We start from the raw sequence: 17878 nt of genomic DNA, 5'->3' as shown, positions 1-17878 counted from the left end.
ATTTTGATAATCAACATAAGGATTTACATGAATGAGATCAGTATTTTGATAATCAACGTAAGGATTTACATGAATGAGATCAGTATTTTGATATCAAAGTAAGGATTTACATGAATGAGATCAGTATTTTGATAATCAACATAAGGATTTACATGAATGAGATCAGTATTTTGATAATCAACATAAGGATTTACATGAATGAGATCAGTATTTTGATAATCAACATAAGGATTTACATGAATGAGATCAGTATTTTGATAATCAACATAAGGATTTACATGTATGAGATCAGTATTTTGATAATCAACATAAGGATTTACATGAATGAGATCAGTATTTTGATAATCAACATAAGGATTTACATGAATGAGATCAGTATTTTGATAATCAACATAAGGATTTACATGAATGAGATCAGTATTTTGATAATCAACATAAGGATTTACATGTATGAGATCAGTATTTTGATAATCAACATAAGGATTTACATGAATGAGATCAGTATTTTGATAATCAACATAAGGATTTACATGAATGAGATCAGTATTTTGATAATGAACGTAAGGATTTACATGTGCAACATGATCAGTATTTTGATTATCAAGGTAAGGGTTGGAAGAATGGTGATGTTGAGACCGCGAAAATGAGAAGAGTTCAAAAAGTGTCTTACGAATTAAAGAGTTATTAGCAGCTAAAGTGGTTTATGCGGATTATTAGATATTGCCAAATTATATAAGTTTTACTTTACATTAAAATCATCACTGAGATATTAAAATGTTCCCTTCTGTTGTTTTGGCATAAACATTTCTTTTTATATATAGAAACAATGGCCAAAACTTCACTGTATTGAAGTAAATTCTTTTGCAGAAAAAAGTTTTCTAAATTTTCACAGAATTCAAAAGTTACACCTTCTCATGTGAGTGAAGGCTAGATATAAGTGATTCTATAAAAATAAGATGATTAAAATGCATAATTATATCCTTATATCCATTTAAACTTCCCTTGTACATATTTTAAGCATTTTCATGTATAGTATATGCTGACATGCACTGTGTACAGTAGGTTGACTATGACATCACAATATGATGTCATATGTTTTGCTTACTACAGAGGAAAACAAACAATATCAATAAAATGGTGCAAGGGCATTCACTAGATAAATTGAAACAATATTAGTAGGAGAATAAGCTTGCTTTTGCTGTGCAAATATCATTTCATTGAGTAAATAATGAATATAGATTTAAATATTTCAAGTGTAATAATCGACAAAATGTACAGACTGCATGGTTTCATTTTCTTAAAATAACAATCAAACAGGATCATGAATGGGATTTTAGCAGCAATAGCACCAGCATATATTTGATTCCACATTACGTTATGAAAGAATCATCGAAAAATAATGAGGGCATGTCCTAGTGCTAGATCGATTCAGTATACATTCTCTATTTCCAGTCTGTATGTATGACATCATCGCATGACATGTTGTAGTGCACTGAAGTCACATAAGAGTTGAGCATAATTTATTGATTTTAGAATTAAAAAAAGCATTGGTTCTATATCTTTTAGATTCTCACTTGTATATTCTGGTAATTCACTGTAACTTACATGCATTTCTTTTGCTATTGTGAAATTTATTTCTCTTCATCTTAAACTTATTCGGCATTCTTATCATGGTTCAGAATTCAGAAGTGTTTTCTCACTAATTGATACCTGGTGTATGTTTGATTTCAGACCAGATCTGATGGTGAAGAAGCTGAGGTTTTATGCCAGATTTATATTAGTTTGTTTATTGCTGAAGAAGATGAAGCTTGTTAAGGACCTTGAGAGAGTAAGTCCTTAATGTTGTCAACATGTACAGAACTTAATGTTAGACTATGGTACTGCTATCAACTTGTACAGGACTTAATATTAGAACATGTTACTACTGTCGACTTGTACAGAACTTAATGTTAGATTATGGTACTGCTATCAACTTGTACAGGACTTAATATTAGAACATGTTACTGATGTCGACTTGTACAGAACTTAATGTAGATCATGTTACTGCTATCCACTTGTATAGAACTTAATGTTAGAACATGTTACTGCTGTCGACTTGTACAGAACTTAATGTTAGAACATGTTACTGCTGTCGACTTGTACAGAACTTAATGTTAGAACATATTCTATCGACTTGTACAGAATCTAAGGTTACTGCTCTTGACTTGTACAGGACTTAATGTTAGAACATGGTATTGCTCTCAATTTGTACAGGACTTAATGTTAGAACATGTTACTGCTGTCGACTTGTACAGAACTTAATGTTAGATATCGACTTGTACAGAACTTAAGGTATTCAATGTATAATGACCATATTTCATATCTAATAAATGGATGGTGGAATATTTATAATCATGGTATCATTTTGAAGGGTTCATCAAATAAAAATAATCCACCATAGGAATTTTCAAAATTTTGTTTACTGCTTGATTTATTTCACCTAGAATTTAACATTGAAGTATATGGGAAAAGCATGTTTTATTACAATATTTTAAAAACAAGTTATATTTTCATAATAATCTCTTGGTAGAAAGTTGCATACACTTTCTTTTTATGAAAATATGAAATAAAATTAATCATTGACCACACACATTTTTAGAAAATTAGATTTTTCTTATTTTTACAAAGGGCAGACAACTCTTCCAAAAAGTCTTAAGTGCAAAAAGGTCAGCTTCTAATCATTTACCAGTCATGTGAATTTTATCTGCTTCACTTTCATCATTATTTAACAACAAACTTTTATGTTGATCTAAATCCTTCAAAATTGTTCATTATCCTTTCATTATACATGGAATACCTTAATGTAGATCATGTTACTGCTATCGACTTGTACAGAACTTAATGTTAGAACATGTTACTACTGTCGACTTGTACAGAATTTGATATTAGAACATGTTACTACTGTCGACTTGTACAGGATTTAATGTTGGATTACTGTAAACATATTATATTTGGCGTGTACGATATTTGGCGGAAATCGTTTTTTCAACAAGTTAGCGTAGATTTGATTTAGCGCATTCCTGAATTACTTTAAACATCTAGATTTAGGGATGGCATTTAGCGATGTACTTGATTTAGCGAAAGCTGCGTTCCGCCAAAGGCGCTAAATAGAATACACAGCCAAATGTAATACATTTACAGTATATCGATGGGCCAAAGGCCTGCCCAAGAAGCAAGGCTCTAAAGGTAACATGTATCTAAAAGAAAAAATGAGAAAAATCAACAAATACACTACATATGTTCACTGAAAATTTTGTGATCCATATAGGCGCCTCCATTTTGTTCTGTTTATTAACTGCTTCCACATTTATTCATGTTTTACTTATGAAGGCCAAAAATACAAAACTGATGTGCACACTAAGTTTGTGTTTAAAAGTTGAATGATATAATTATTATTGTCACAATTTTTAGCCAATCATCAAATAGAAAAACAGTAATACATGTACAACTAAATAGATGAACGAGTTCATGAGTTTCTTTAAATGAAAATATACGATATATTTACGCTTACTTTTTCACCACTTTGAATTTGTTGGTTAATTTTGTTTAATAATTTTAACTGTGTTTTAAATTGCAAATGGGATGTGTTGTTATTGTTTATGATTGTTTCATTTGAAGTTGAGGCTAAATGTGACTTCACAGTGTACGTTAGCTAACATTATATTACCTGCGGTAAATGAATAGGCGGATCCTGTAGTTATCCTCATATACTCCCACCTTTAAAATTTAGATGTTACTGGGCATTTAGCTCATAAATGATATATACTTTAAAGTCAATTCTAATTTACCGTACTTAATCGAATTATGAACGCCATTGACCATTTCATGCTTCGCTCGGTCGAACTGTCACACTGTATATAACATATTATTTCTTAACAACAATTCAGCTTTTGGACTAGGCTGTTTATTTACAACTGAACAATATGAACTCTGAACATGTGTGTCTATGTTCTGAACTGTCTAGCTGAACAATGAACACGATTAACTTCAGTTTCTATGAAGACTTGGGGCATCCATGGGTTTGGAATTGATGCCAGTGTTTGAGATCACTCACTCCCTACCAATTCTATACTTTGTACTCTGCTGTTATGTGAAGCATTCATCATTATGTGTTTTGTTTTATAGGACCTTGGCAAACAAATAGATGACTACACATCTACTTACCAACCAGAGGACCAAAGTGAATGGAAAACCGTGCTGTCAGAAATAAGAGAGTTCGAGGACGTAAGTCTTAGAATGTCAGAATTTAAAAAATATCCAGGACGTAAGTATTAGAGGTGAGAGATATCCAGAATGTAAGTATCAGAAATAAGAGATATTCAGGACGTAAGTCTCAGAAATAAGAGATATCCAGAATGTAAATATCAGAAATAAGAGATATCCAGAATGTAAATATCAGAAATAAGAGATATTCAGAATGTAAATATCAGAAATAAGAGATATTCAGAATGTAAATATCAGAAATAAGAGATATTCAGAATGTAAATACATGTATCAGAAATAAGAGATATCCAGGACGTAAGTCTCAGAAATAAGAGATATCTTAGGACAAAAAGCAGTAGCAATCTTCAGATAAATTTTCAGATTACTTACATAGGTATTGTGTGTGATTTAGTCTTTGTCTTACAACTTTCTTTTCAAGATATTCCTGTAAATTTTCTGTGTGTTGACTTGCAGGCTCACTGCACAGTGCGAGTTTTGGACCACGATGGTACCCCAATTGTTCTGTCTCACAGGCTGACCCCATTAAATACTCCCCCTTTAGAGAAGGGAACTCCAGCTATACTCAGATTACAAGAAATCCTGATCGTAGGAAACTCCTCAGAACAGGTAGTAAGCATACAGGCCATAATGGTGCTTATCTAGCAATCCAGGAGTTCTCAATACTATGATGAAAGTTATATTTACACAGCCCTTGCTGAGCGATATTATAGTCTATGTCCATGGTTAAGGTCATATTGGATTTATACAATAGCATTGCTTGAGCTGGTAATGTTTTTCTCTTAAGGAATGTTTTTTTAGTTCTGTTTAAAAATGGAAAATACTGAGAAAAAACATTAAATAAAGTATTTCAGTCTTCCATGATTTTCTAAATTTTTGATAATTTTTAAATCATTAAGAGGAGAAAGCAAATCAGAACATGGTGTGATGCTGTAACACCGAGATTTCTTTTTCTCACAGCTGAAATACAGTGAACTGACCCTGGACATGTTTAGGATGTTACAGACACTAGAGAGGGAACCACAAGAAGACTTATCCAATCAAATCTATGATGCTTCCCCGGCCCCAGGCAGACCACCGTATGTAAGTAATTTATTTATGTTTATAACACTTATCCAGTCCCGGGCAGACCACCCTATGTAAGTAATTTATGTTTATAACACTTCCCCGGCCCCAGGCAGACCACCCTAAGTAAGTAATTTATTTATGTTTATAACACTTCCCCGGCCCCAGACAGACCACCCTATGTAAGTAATTTATTTATGTTTATAACACTTCCCCGGCCCCAGGCAGACCACCCTATGTAAGTAATTTATTTATGTTTATAACACTTCCCCGGCCCCAGACAGACCACCCTATGTAAGTAATTTATTTATGTTTATAACACTTCCCCGGCCCCAGGCAGACCATCCTATGTAAGTAATTTATTTATGTTTATAACACTTCCCCGGCCCCAGACAGACCACCCTATGTAAGTAATTTATTTATGTCTATAACACTTCCCCAATCCCGGGCAGACCACCCTATGTAAGTAATTTATTTATGTTTATAACACTTCCCCAGCCCCAGGCAGACCACCCTATGTAAGTAATTTATTTATGTTTATAACATTTCCCCGGCCCCAGACAGACCACCCTAAGTAATTTATTTATGTTTATGACGCTTCCCCGGCCCCAGGCAGACCACCCCATGTAAGTAATTTATTAATGTTTATAACACTTCCCCAGTCCTGGGCAGACCACCCTATATAAGTAATTTATTTATGTCTTCCCCCGTCCCAGGCAGACCACACCATTTTTGAAATAATTTATTTATGTCTATGATGCTTCTCTAGCTACTGAGAAGATACCCTCTGTACCACTGTAAGTAGTTTAGTGAAACCACTGGAGACTTCTCAGGTAAATAATTATGGTATTTGACCTTGTCAGCTCCCAGAGACTGCCTCATGTAAATAATTATGGTCTTTGACCTTGCCAGCTCCCAGAGACTACCTTGTGTAAATAATTCGGGTCTTTGACCTTGCCAGCTCCCAGAGACTGCCTCATGTAAACAATTCTGTTCTTTGACCTTGTTAGCACCCAGAGACTGCCTCATGTAAATAATTCTGGTCTTTGACCTCATCAGCTCCCAAAGACTGCCTCATGTAATTATACGTTCTGGGGGGTATATAGGAATCACTCTGTCTGTCTGTCTGTCTTACCGTCCGTCCGTCTGTCTGTGCAGATTCGTGTCCGGGCCATAACTTCTCTGTTCTTTGACTTAGGCATACCATATTTGGCACACAGGTAGATCACCACGAGACAATGTGTTGAGTACCTTCATGACCTCTATATGACCTTGACCCTTGACCTCAAGGTCAAAATTAAAGGTTTTTTACAATGGATTTGTGTCTGGGCCATAACTTCTTTGTTCTTTGACATAGGCATACCATATTTGACACAGGAGTGTATCACCAGGAGACGATGTGTCATGTACCTTCATGACCTCCATATGACCTTGACATCAAGGTCAAAATTAAAGGTTTTTACAATGGATTCGTGTCAGGGCCATGACTTCTTTGTTCTTTGACATAGGCATATCATATTTGACACATGAGTGTATCACCATGGGACGATGTGTCGAGTACCTTCATGACCTGTATATGACCTTGAACTTTGACCTCAAGGTCAAAATTGATTATAGGGTTTTGACATAGTCATACCATAAGACATGGGTGTATCACCATGAGACTATGTGTCATGTACATTCATGACCTCTTTATGACCTTGACCTTTGATCTCAAGATCAAAATTATAGGTTTATACCATGGATTTGTGTTCTGACTATATCTTCCATTTTCTTCTACAAAGGCATACCATATTTTTACACTCAGGAAAGAGGTCATTTATACCCATTAACAACACCCTTTGGGAGATTGGGGTAAGTGGGGGGTATTCTTAGTGAGTATTGCTCACAGTACGTCTTGTTAATTCAGCCAAATCTCCACTATATCATCCACCCTAGGGACACGTGCACTGCTCCGAAGAAATCTCTTATGTGTCTGCAGTATGGGAGATCCACTGTGACAGTAAAGGGCAATATCGAAGGGCGATATTAAAGGGCAATCCTTTGGATTGTATCATGCCAATATAACATATTTATGAAATGAATACAACTGAAAGTACTTATGTAGGGATACACTGCACAAACAATTTTCTGTGGAATTTAGGTCACTGAAAAATCAGCTGTTGTGTCTCTAGCTTATATGTTTAATTCTTATATACAGTATAATGTGCCATTCCTGTAGTACGTTAGTATGTTTACATTGTACAATGCTTAATTTTACTGCTGTAAAGTTATAGGGCTCTAACATTTTAAATTTTGTAAGAGATACATACATGCACATCTCATTCCAGTTATTGCCTTCGTATATGAAAAAAGAGGTAAACTGAGTCGATATTCATGTGATGTCTTTTGTATATTAACCAAATTTAGGATGATGTTGTCCTGTTGACGTTTCTGTAACATTTGGCACTAACTTTTTTGCTCAGCTCTTCAAATAGAAATTTTTTTCCTGCCAAGCTTTTGTAACTTGTTTGCTTCAGTGAAATAATTTGTTTGGTGTAATAAATGTACGTTTTATTTAAAATCAGACTCCGTGTATCATATCAGTGAGAAACTGTAAAACAGATTGTACTTATTTTGACTGTCATTATGGCTAATGTAATAGAACTCCAAAGAGCTGACCATTCATACATTAGATCTCTAAACAGCTGATCTTTCGTAGAACAGATCTCTAAGGAGCTTACCATTTATACAATAGAGTTCTAAAAATCTCATGAGTCATACAACAGAAATCTAAACAGCTGACTATTCATACTACAAATCTCTAAAGCTGATCATTCATAGAACAGATCTTTTAAAAGCTTATCATTCATAGTACTGATCTCTAAAGAGCTTGCCTTTCATACAACAGATCTTTTAAAAGCTGACTATTCATCAATAATGAAAATTTATGAATATGGAAAATTTAGTGTCAGTATTTGTTTAAGACCAAGTTAATCAGGATACAATAATTTAGATGGAAGTTGATTATGTTCAGATCATGAATTGGATTAGCTAAACCTGATATTGACTAGCCTGTTAATGAATTCTATGAAATTTGATTTTTAATCAAAAATGTTCACTAATTTTAAAGAAACAAAAATTAGAATTTGATGGTTGTAATACTAGTGTTTTGTTTATATAGGAAAATGGAGACAGAAACAATCGACGTGAAAACCCCCACAAGTATCTTCTTTATAAACCTACATACAGCCAACTGAACACGTTCCTAGCCTCCGGGTTTAAGGAGCTTCCACCCACCGGAATTATACTTCTCTACATCTCAGCTGACGGTAGCCCTAGCAGCATGAAGCATGGAGACGATCGTAAGTGTCCAAACCATCGCAGCCGTAAAAAAAATTACAAAATGTGAAAAACTAACAAGAGCACTCCAACATTACACTGTTTGACCCTCTGCCATCCTGCAAGTCATCACAAACTTTTGTATCCAGCTCTAGTTCCTTATGCATCATTTGCAGATCTCAGACTCATCGATTTCTTGTTTGCCAAATATACACGTCCTTATTCAGATGTTTCTTCTCATTAATAGAAATGCATGTGTTTAGAATTTTAAGTTTTTCCTCAAAACTATCAGTCACATTTTCTTTATATTTGATGATGAGGATCTTTTTCGTAAGACACGCCATGTGATCTTTAATACAGATCTTTTTGTCAAGGCACGCTAGTGCTTTGTGACATTTTATAGGGATCTTCTCGACATTTAATATACATTGTATCTTTTATTTATAGGATCTTTTTCTTACGGCACTTTGAGCGACATTGTGTTTAGTCATTTACGTGTATGATTGTAAGGATGACTGTATACTCGTTTACAGCTGCCAATGATTGTGAGGATTATCTTTGTTTACAGCTGCCTATGACCTGGGTGGTGTGGTGACAAATGCCAGGAGGGAAGGAGAGGAGATTATTCGAACCAAAAAATTAGGACATCTCAAAGAAGTTCATTGGTAGGTGGTGATCAGTAATGTAGAAATACTGAGTAATATTGGTCACACCCGCCATGAGCCCTATATCTCAATCTGGTAAACAGAGTAATCCGCAGTCAAAATTAGTGTGAAGAATATGGTGTTGTTCATCCTGAACTTTAGTGGAATATTTGCAACTGAAAGTTTATGGACATTTCAAAATTCCATCTTGAAATTTCTTGAACAAGATGGTGACCTCCAACTCCCCTCAATATAAAATCAAGGACAATCCTGCAGCCGGCTCAGCAAGGACAATCCCGCAGCCATCTCAATCCCACAGCAGTCTCAGAACCTCCCTGACTGACTGCCCCCTGTAGTAGAAAATGGCAGTTGAGACACACCTATTCGAGGGCGACAAATTACAGAATTATGAGATTTCTTTTGGCTCTGATCAATTTTTCACAAACTTTATATATACTAAATGTTGTGTACATTGTGGGATGTTGGTAATTACCTACCATTATTTCAATTCCAGCCTGCACCCTGGGGATCTATACCCGTACACGAGAAAGCCTTTATTTGTCATCGTGGATAGTGACAACAGCTCCTCATTTCAAGTGAGTAAAAAATGAGTGATTCCTGTAGCAGGTCTGGCGTTCGTATAGTCTGTACTTCGCGTTGTGTTTGTTTTAATTTATTTGATAGTGGCGACTTCGAAATGACCCAACTACACTATGATTAGAAACTTGAAAATAAATTCAATAGAAATGAAAAAAAGATAAACAATACTTTACAAATTTATTACCAGTATGAATATGACAAATACACACTCCTAAAGCCTAGAACTTAACCTGTAAACTATCAAAAAATTCTCCCAATGCAAAGGTAATATAATAATTTAGTAAGTTACAAGGGCAAAGTATAAAGGACAAAACAGACAAACAAGACATGATTCCAGGCCAGCTGTCTCGCTTCCACAAATTGTTCGCTGCATGGCTTTATATAGTAAATTAAACAATAGAAACTGTCAGTAAAGTTATCGACCGAAAGATAAAGTGGGCGTGGTCGAATACAACAGATGAATGATTTACATCGGGATCGAAATTCAGAAATAAAAGTAAAACCCAAACTACCACATACCGTACAAGTAGAATATTTAGTGAGGATTTAATTTTGGCATTATTAGTGAGTGTTGAGATTTCTAAATTTAAATATCACTAATACTTATTCCATATCGGAGGTAATAGTGATCTTTCTTGGAATTAAAGGTCACTGAAAAAGCTCTCGCTAAATATATATACCCATAATTTATGGGAAAATCACTAAATTTGTGTCTCGCTAAAAATACCACTCATACAATAGGTCATGTTTAATAAGTGATTGTTCAAAAACGCGTCTTGCTAAAAATACCACTCATACAAAACGTCATGTTTAATAAGTGATAGTTCAAAAACGTGTTTCGCTAAAAATACCACTCATACAATACGTCATGTTTAATAGGTGATAGTTCAAAAATGTGTCAAAAGTTGTTTCTTTGATTTTCTCCCTTAATATGATGCATTCTAGACACCAGAGTTTAGTTGTCAGTTATGAATTCAAGAGAGGGATAATTTAAAGTGTCCTTTCATTGCAAGTGAGTAAAGCTCACCAAATTACCCTGATATCTTAATGACAGTTCCATAGAACACACTCCTCCGGTATAGTATATAGAGGTACATGTATCAGACAAACAGACCGATAAAATGATTCTTATTGTTTCTCTGTGGCACAGGTGACAGAAATATAAAATAATTGAAAAGCAAAACATTAATTTGAAGAAATGAAAATGTGCTGATTGATGATTGTTTTCACCTAGCAGAAAGTCTGAAAAACTAAGAATATTGAAATAATATGTTTGTGTATTTTCAGAATATTCCAAATTTGTTTGGACAACCTGTGGTCTGTTTACTGTCTCCAGAGAGGGCACCTCCAACCATGCAAGGTCAGTAGCTCAACAGCAGGCTTCTGAATTTACTTGTAAATGTACATAGATTTCCTATGATTGCTTTAGTACTAACTTCCAGAAATATGAGTGCAATAAGTACATTTTGAAGTAAATTTGTGAATACATGAAAATATGTATTACTGCTTCTTAATGGTCAAAAAACAGCAGGTAGATGCACAGTGCAAAATGAAGCACGGTTAGTGAGAATGTAACAATTTGTATAGGAGTTTTCTGTCTATAAACTGAATCATGCATTGAATGTTTGATTTCTTATAAAGAACATGAAATAATGATAAATCCAGTAGCTATTTTGATGTATTATTGGGAGATTTTTTTCTATTTTAAGAAAGGGGGAAATACCCAGGAATAACATACACGGATCAACTCATTAATATACATTCCTTTTAAGGATAATTTTTAGATTGGTATATAAAGTTTCGAAACAATTACTGGTACTAAATTTATAGAGGAGGACAACTCACTCCTGCATTGATTTCGTAAGATAAATTGTGAATATTCCTCTGTCTAGACAAACACAGAAGAGGAAATCTGTTTACCATGTTTCTACACGACCCCTTAATGGCGTTCTGCTATGTCTGCAATATTTATGAAGTTCCTGTTGACCTTTGGGACAAGTGCACAGGGATCATAGACAAGTTCATGAGTGAAGCTTCCAAACTCTTCTCCAGGTCAAAAAAGCTAGGTAAACAGCTTGCTTTTATTACAGTTTGTTGAATAATTAAGAGTGCTGGACCCATCTGCGCAAAAGTTAGTTGAATTTAACTCAGGATGACAGTTAAAGTTTAGTTAAAATTACATAAATGTATCAGTTAATGACAAGTTAAATGTTAAAGTTAACTAACCTTCATGCAACTGGGTCCTGCTCATTACATGTGTGATAAGTCTGCTGTTGTTAAGGGCCATATTTAGAGTTTTGTTTAACTGTTTCCTCTCTAATGCCCGAATTTTCATTACATGTGTATGATAAGTCTGTTGTTATCAAGGGCTATATTTAGAGTTTTGTTTAAGTCTGCTGTTATTAAGAACTATATTTAGAGTTTTGTTTAAGTCTGCTGTTATTAAGGACTATATTTAGAGTTTTGTTTAAGTCTGCTGTTATTAAGGACTATATTTAGAGTTTTGTTTAAGTCTGCTGTTATTAAGGGCTATATTGAGAGTTTTGTTTAAGTCTGCTGTTATTAAGGACTATATTTAGAGTTTTGTTTAAGTTTGCTGTTATTAAGGGCTATATTTAGAGTTTTGTTTAAGTCTGCTGTTATTAAGGGCTATATTTAGAGTTTTGTTTAAGTTTGCTGTTATTAAAGGGACTGACTCACGATTTTACCCAAAATTTTGTTTTTCACTTTTAATGATCAAAATCTACTGTCTAATGTGTTTGAAAGATTTTACATGAAAATTAAGGTTATACATCATCACAGAAGCTCATTTTAGAGAGTTTATTATTTTTTTTGTAAACAAAGATTGCGGTATGCTATTGTTTACGAAATTTCAAAAGAAATGGATATCGATCTAAGTATCATTATATCTTTCACATTTCAAGCATTTTTGGGGTGAAATGTGTCATCTAAAAGTTAAAATTTGTTACTATGCAAAATTAAGATGCATTATATTACAAAATCAATATTTCACTTGTTTGTTTGTTTACATAAAAAGACTCAAGTCTTTGTTTACATAACACATATTCAAGGCTAAAATATTACTTTTATTCTTGCATTCAGAAGGTCAAAATTTTGGCTGTCAACATTAAATGAGCTATATTTCTAATGTTTAACATCAAAAATGAAAAATATTTTTATCAAAAATCGTGAACCAGTCCCTTTAAGGGCTATATTTAGAGTTTTGTTTAAGTCTGCTGTTATTAAGGGCTATATTTAGAGTTTTGTTTAAGTTTGCTGTTGTTAAGGACTATATTTAGAGTTTTGTTTGACTGCTGTTATTAAGGACTATATTTAGAGTTTTGTTTGACTGCTGTTATTAAGGGCTATATTTAGAGTTTTGTTTGACTGCTGTTATTAAGGACTATATTTAGAGTTTTGTTTAAGTCTGCTGTTATTAAAGACTATATTTAGAGTTTTGTTTAAGTCTGCTGTTATTAAGGACTATATATAGAGTTTTGTTTAAGTTTGCTGTTGTTAAGGACTATATTTAGAGTTTTGTTTGACTGCTGTTATTAAGGACTATATTTAGAGTTTTGTTTGACTGCTGTTATTAAGGGCTATATTTAGAGTTTTGTTTGACTGCTGTTATTAAGGGCTATATTTAGAGTTTTGTTTGACTGCTGTTATTAAGGACTATATTTAGAGTTTTGTTTAAGTTTGCTGTTGTTAAGGACTATATTTAGAGTTTTGTTTGACTGCTGTTATTAAAGGCTATATTTAGAGTTTTGTTTGACTGCTGTTATTAAGGGCTATATTTAGAGTTTTGTTTGACTGCTGTTATTAAGGACTATATTTAGAGTTTTGTTTAAGTTTGCTGTTGTTAAGGACTATATTTAGAGTTTTGTTTGACTGCTGTTATTAAGGGCTATATTTAGAGTTTTGTTTGACTGCTGTTATTAAGGACTATATTTAGAGTTTTGTTTGACTGCTGTTATTAAAGGCTATATTTAGAGTTTTGTTTGACTGCTGTTATTAAGGGCTATATTTAGAGTTTTGTTTGACTGCTACCTCTCTCTTTCTGATTCCAGACAACATGTACATCCAATTTATCGGAGACGACTTCCTGAGATTGCTGATGTTACGATTTGTCTTCTGCTACATTGTGCTGATTCTTCATAGAGGTTTCAAGGTAAGACGCAATTAGTGTCGAGGGAATATATGGGGCAATGTCAAATGCGTATATATTTGAATTGCATATATATTTGAATCGCATAGGAAATTAGTTGCTGGTTGATAACCTCATTTTACATTGTACTCATTAATTCATTTACATTGACTCCAAGCTGAATGTTTATAAAATTCATATCTGTATAAAATTTATTCGTATTTCAAACTGAATTTTGCTCACTGAAGCTTTTTCTGAACCACCAGATTACAATTTGTCAAATTAAGTTGTAGCCTCACATATTGTGGATTCCAGCTGAATCTTAGGGACAGAATAAGAGTTCAGAGTTTGAAATATCTTCTTTAAGAATCACAAGATAACAATTTATGGTATTGATATTTAAGCATTCCTTTATCATTTAGATTTCACTTTCTTTATTTTATGAGACAGGGGGGGTGGGGGTGGCACTATATGGGTTTAAAGTTTTACCTCCTCTGTGCCCCAAACTTTATTTCTATGTGAGTAAGGTGAGCATTGTGGTTGCCTTAAGGAGTAATTGAAATTTTGTACATTGGAATTCAACTGAGGAGACTACATGTATCTACTCAATGTGGGGCTAATTCAGTGAAAGAGTGGTAAATGTTTCCAGTTTTATTAAAATATCACTCAACATGGGGTTAATTAATTCTAATCAGTGACGGAATGATAAATGTATCCAATTTAATTCAAATATCACTAGTTTGAATTTTTGTTCAAGATTACAATTATATGTATATAGATACAGTCAAACCTCATTATCTCGAATTCGATGTGGCCAAGAAAAAACTTTAAAATATCTGAGGGTTCAATATACATAAAGAAAATATATTTGAAACTTCCAACTCACATCGATATAGTCATGGTATTCAAGATATTGATGTTCAAGATGCTGTGTATCTTTCAGTGGATTGAATTTCTTTTTTCAATCCATGTTTATTATGTTGATAGAAGTTGAAATTTCACATACAACAAGAATGGTACCAATTGTCTTCCATTACAGGGACCAAATTTCTACCCCACCTGTTCCCCACTACTGCCTACTGATGAAATCCTGGAGCATCCCGTTTTGTACAAAGTAGTTTTAGACTTATCCACCCTAGTGGACAATAGGACTCTGTTTGCGGAACCCGGGGAAGGAGACTTGCATGGGGCCACATAACCCCCCACAGACTCTTAGGAATCTAAATCATTCTGCTCAGAGAGTTCTCAAAATGTGTGTACTTTTCCTATGTGTACTTCTAGGTGTTTATATCTACGAAGAATCTATCACGAGAATACCTGCAGAAACCATTATGGGAGCAAAGTGAACACATATAACATAAGATTATGTATACTTATCACATAATTAAATCGCACACTCAATTTTGATGGTTACGAAAATGTGGCTTTGTCTGTGTTAGAATACTGAATGCTTTAAATTGTTATGTTGATTTTGATTACCGAAACCAAATGATTTTCGACAATCTGTTGTAATAAGTTGATGCAGCATGTGATAATCATGTGATCATTGTAACACTAGTCTTCTTGTGATGTGTCCTCATTACAAGCCATTAGTTGTTTGGGATATGGTTGTGTAAGAATACATATTGGAATTCTTAACTGTATGGTAGTTTGGCAGTGTTATATTTACGGCCTTCCTACTTAACACTACCCTACAAATAACAAAAACCACATCTTTTGTGCATGGGAAGTATTAACAACTTGAAATTATACTGTTTTGATTTGTGCAGAGCTTTAAAAAAAATTCCCATATTTAATCATTGAAAACACTGCAAGATATCTTATTGATATCAGTATTCGATAGATCAATTCATAGGTGTATACTACGCATGTAAAATATCAAATGATGACACATTTGTTGACAAGGGATTGATACTCCTGTAAAACTTCTAGACTAACATCCGATTCCTTCACATCTACAGTGATCGACCAGTAACACGAAAGTGAAATCCAGATAATTAAGTTATACAACTGTTGAGCGTACAGTAAAAAGAAATCCATTGTGAAGTTACGTCTGTGTGTTCGAGCTTCGTTCTTTATGTGGTTACTTAAATTTAGGTTATACAAGATTATGTTTGTAGTTTTCTTTACAAGATTAATGAACTTTTATTTATTTGAAATCTAATGAATGTCAATTATGCCATTTTGTTGGTCGAGTGTACATGTATTTTGTTGGGTTTTTTTTCCATTTTTTGTAATAAATGTAATTTTATGCCATTTCTTGTTTCCACTTCCAGATATACATGTACTTTTGTTGGTGCTTTTTGTAATGGTTATTTTTTGTTGTATATTTATTATGTATTTATTGTTATTATTTACACTGTATGTTGCAGATTAAGATTTAAAAGATTTGTTTATCAGAAATTTTATAGCTTATTTTTCTTTCACTCAAACCCCACCTGTTTTATTCTTTGATGGGCAGAATGCACCCAAATGTAACTGATAGTTCTAAAAATTTAATTTAATGATAGATAAATGAAATCTGTATCAAGATATATAGATATTCAATTAAAATTCACAATTCCATTGCATGCCACCTTGTTACTATTTTCGTGATCTGAATTATGCATTGCTGTCCAAGAAATGAACTGCTTAATTGTAAAGAATCACTGTATACAAAGTTATTTTCACCCCCCCCCCCCCTTTCTACCATTGCAAATGGTTTTGCCCCATTCTAAATTCACCCCAACACAGTTGTGTTAAAAGAGATAAGAGAAAATGAGAAAATGGTTTTGCCCAGTCTTAAAATCTGCCCACTGACAAGGGCGAACATAAGAGGGGCAAATATTTCACAGTATACAGTATTTGGGTTGTGTGTGAATTTTTTCCCTGGCACAATATAAACTGCTGATGTCTTGCCACCAGTTTACACAGTACAACTAGCCATTGTTAGAGATTTATGTGTCGACATTCCATAGATTGTACATGTCAATTGTAATTATGTTGCATGAGGTCAATTCTAAGCTCGCATTCCTGTTGATTGTTTTGTTTCTGTGCAGAACATCACAATTTTTTGTCCTCTATCAGGAATCATAACTCTGCATTACATATATAATAGCAAAAAGTTATATTACCATCAATTTTAAAATACAAAAATCTGTGAGACTAGTTCATGTTCAAATATCAGATTGGAATTGAATGTAAAATATTTAATGATATTAAGGCTAGGTAACATTTTCATGTTCTGTATTTTGTTTCCTTTTGTCTCTGAAAAAAATTTCTGTGTTTGTTATGGAATATATATTATTTATCGTTTTGGTATTTTCTTGATAATAAATAATGTACACTTTGTTATGTTGTTGTCTTTACGTCTGGAAACTGATAGGTTAGTGATGTGTACATGTAACCTGATAGGTTAGTGATGTGTACATGTAACCTGATAGGTTAGTGATATGTACATGTAACCTGATAGGTTAGTGATGTGTAAATGTAAACTGATAGGTTAGGCAATATGTACATGTAAACAGATAGGCTAAGTGGTATGTACATGTAAAGTTGGAATGACCTATACAATATAAATAATTAGAAGGAAAATATTTTTAGATTTTATATGCTTGAGTATGAAAATTTTTCCTGTATTTCATATGCACTGGCAAATTTTTGAACTAATCTAAATAACGTCAACATAAATCCTTGGACTTTGTACTTATAAACTTAACAAAACAGTAAATCTGCACATTCTTTAACCTCGTGGAAAAAAGCTTCTTTACCTGATCTAGTTCACTGCATTAAAGAGAGGATATAAAGAGAGTTTTTTTTTGTAATTTGAAATGAGATAGTATATCATGTCTTGTGTTTGCCT

The 17878-nt window shown here is 33.5% G+C and overlaps 1 protein-coding gene across 6 annotated transcripts in view; it reads left to right on the top strand.

The window, feature by feature from the left end:
- The window catches only part of LOC125679065 (protein SCAI-like), a 42327-nt gene extending 24960 nt beyond the window's left edge, over positions 1–17367 (top strand). The window contains exons 6-17 of one of the 6 annotated variants that reach the window (XM_048917975.2): positions 1732–1828; positions 4165–4263; positions 4717–4872; positions 5221–5343; positions 7656–7682; positions 8489–8669; positions 9215–9311; positions 9805–9886; positions 11178–11250; positions 11783–11956; positions 13961–14061; positions 15077–17367. In XM_048917975.2, coding sequence (XP_048773932.1) covers positions 1732–1828; positions 4165–4263; positions 4717–4872; positions 5221–5343; positions 7656–7682; positions 8489–8669; positions 9215–9311; positions 9805–9886; positions 11178–11250; positions 11783–11956; positions 13961–14061; positions 15077–15235 — 1369 coding nt within the window. In that variant the 3' untranslated portion in view covers positions 15236–17367. The remainder of the gene's footprint in view (positions 1–1731; positions 1829–4164; positions 4264–4716; positions 4873–5220; positions 5344–7655; positions 7683–8488; positions 8670–9214; positions 9312–9804; positions 9887–11177; positions 11251–11782; positions 11957–13960; positions 14062–15076) is intronic. The other 5 variants (XM_048917976.2, XM_048917979.2, XM_048917977.2 and 2 more) reach the window with 5 other exon arrangements.
- Positions 17368–17878: the final 511 nt, after the last annotated feature.

The sequence above is a fragment of the Ostrea edulis genome, chromosome 2 (assembly GCF_947568905.1).
Source record: "Ostrea edulis chromosome 2, xbOstEdul1.1, whole genome shotgun sequence".
NCBI classification, from domain to species: Eukaryota; Metazoa; Mollusca; class Bivalvia; order Ostreida; family Ostreidae; genus Ostrea; species Ostrea edulis.
The sequence above is the reverse complement of the archived record's forward strand: the minus strand, read 5'-3'. Positions and strand labels throughout refer to the sequence as shown.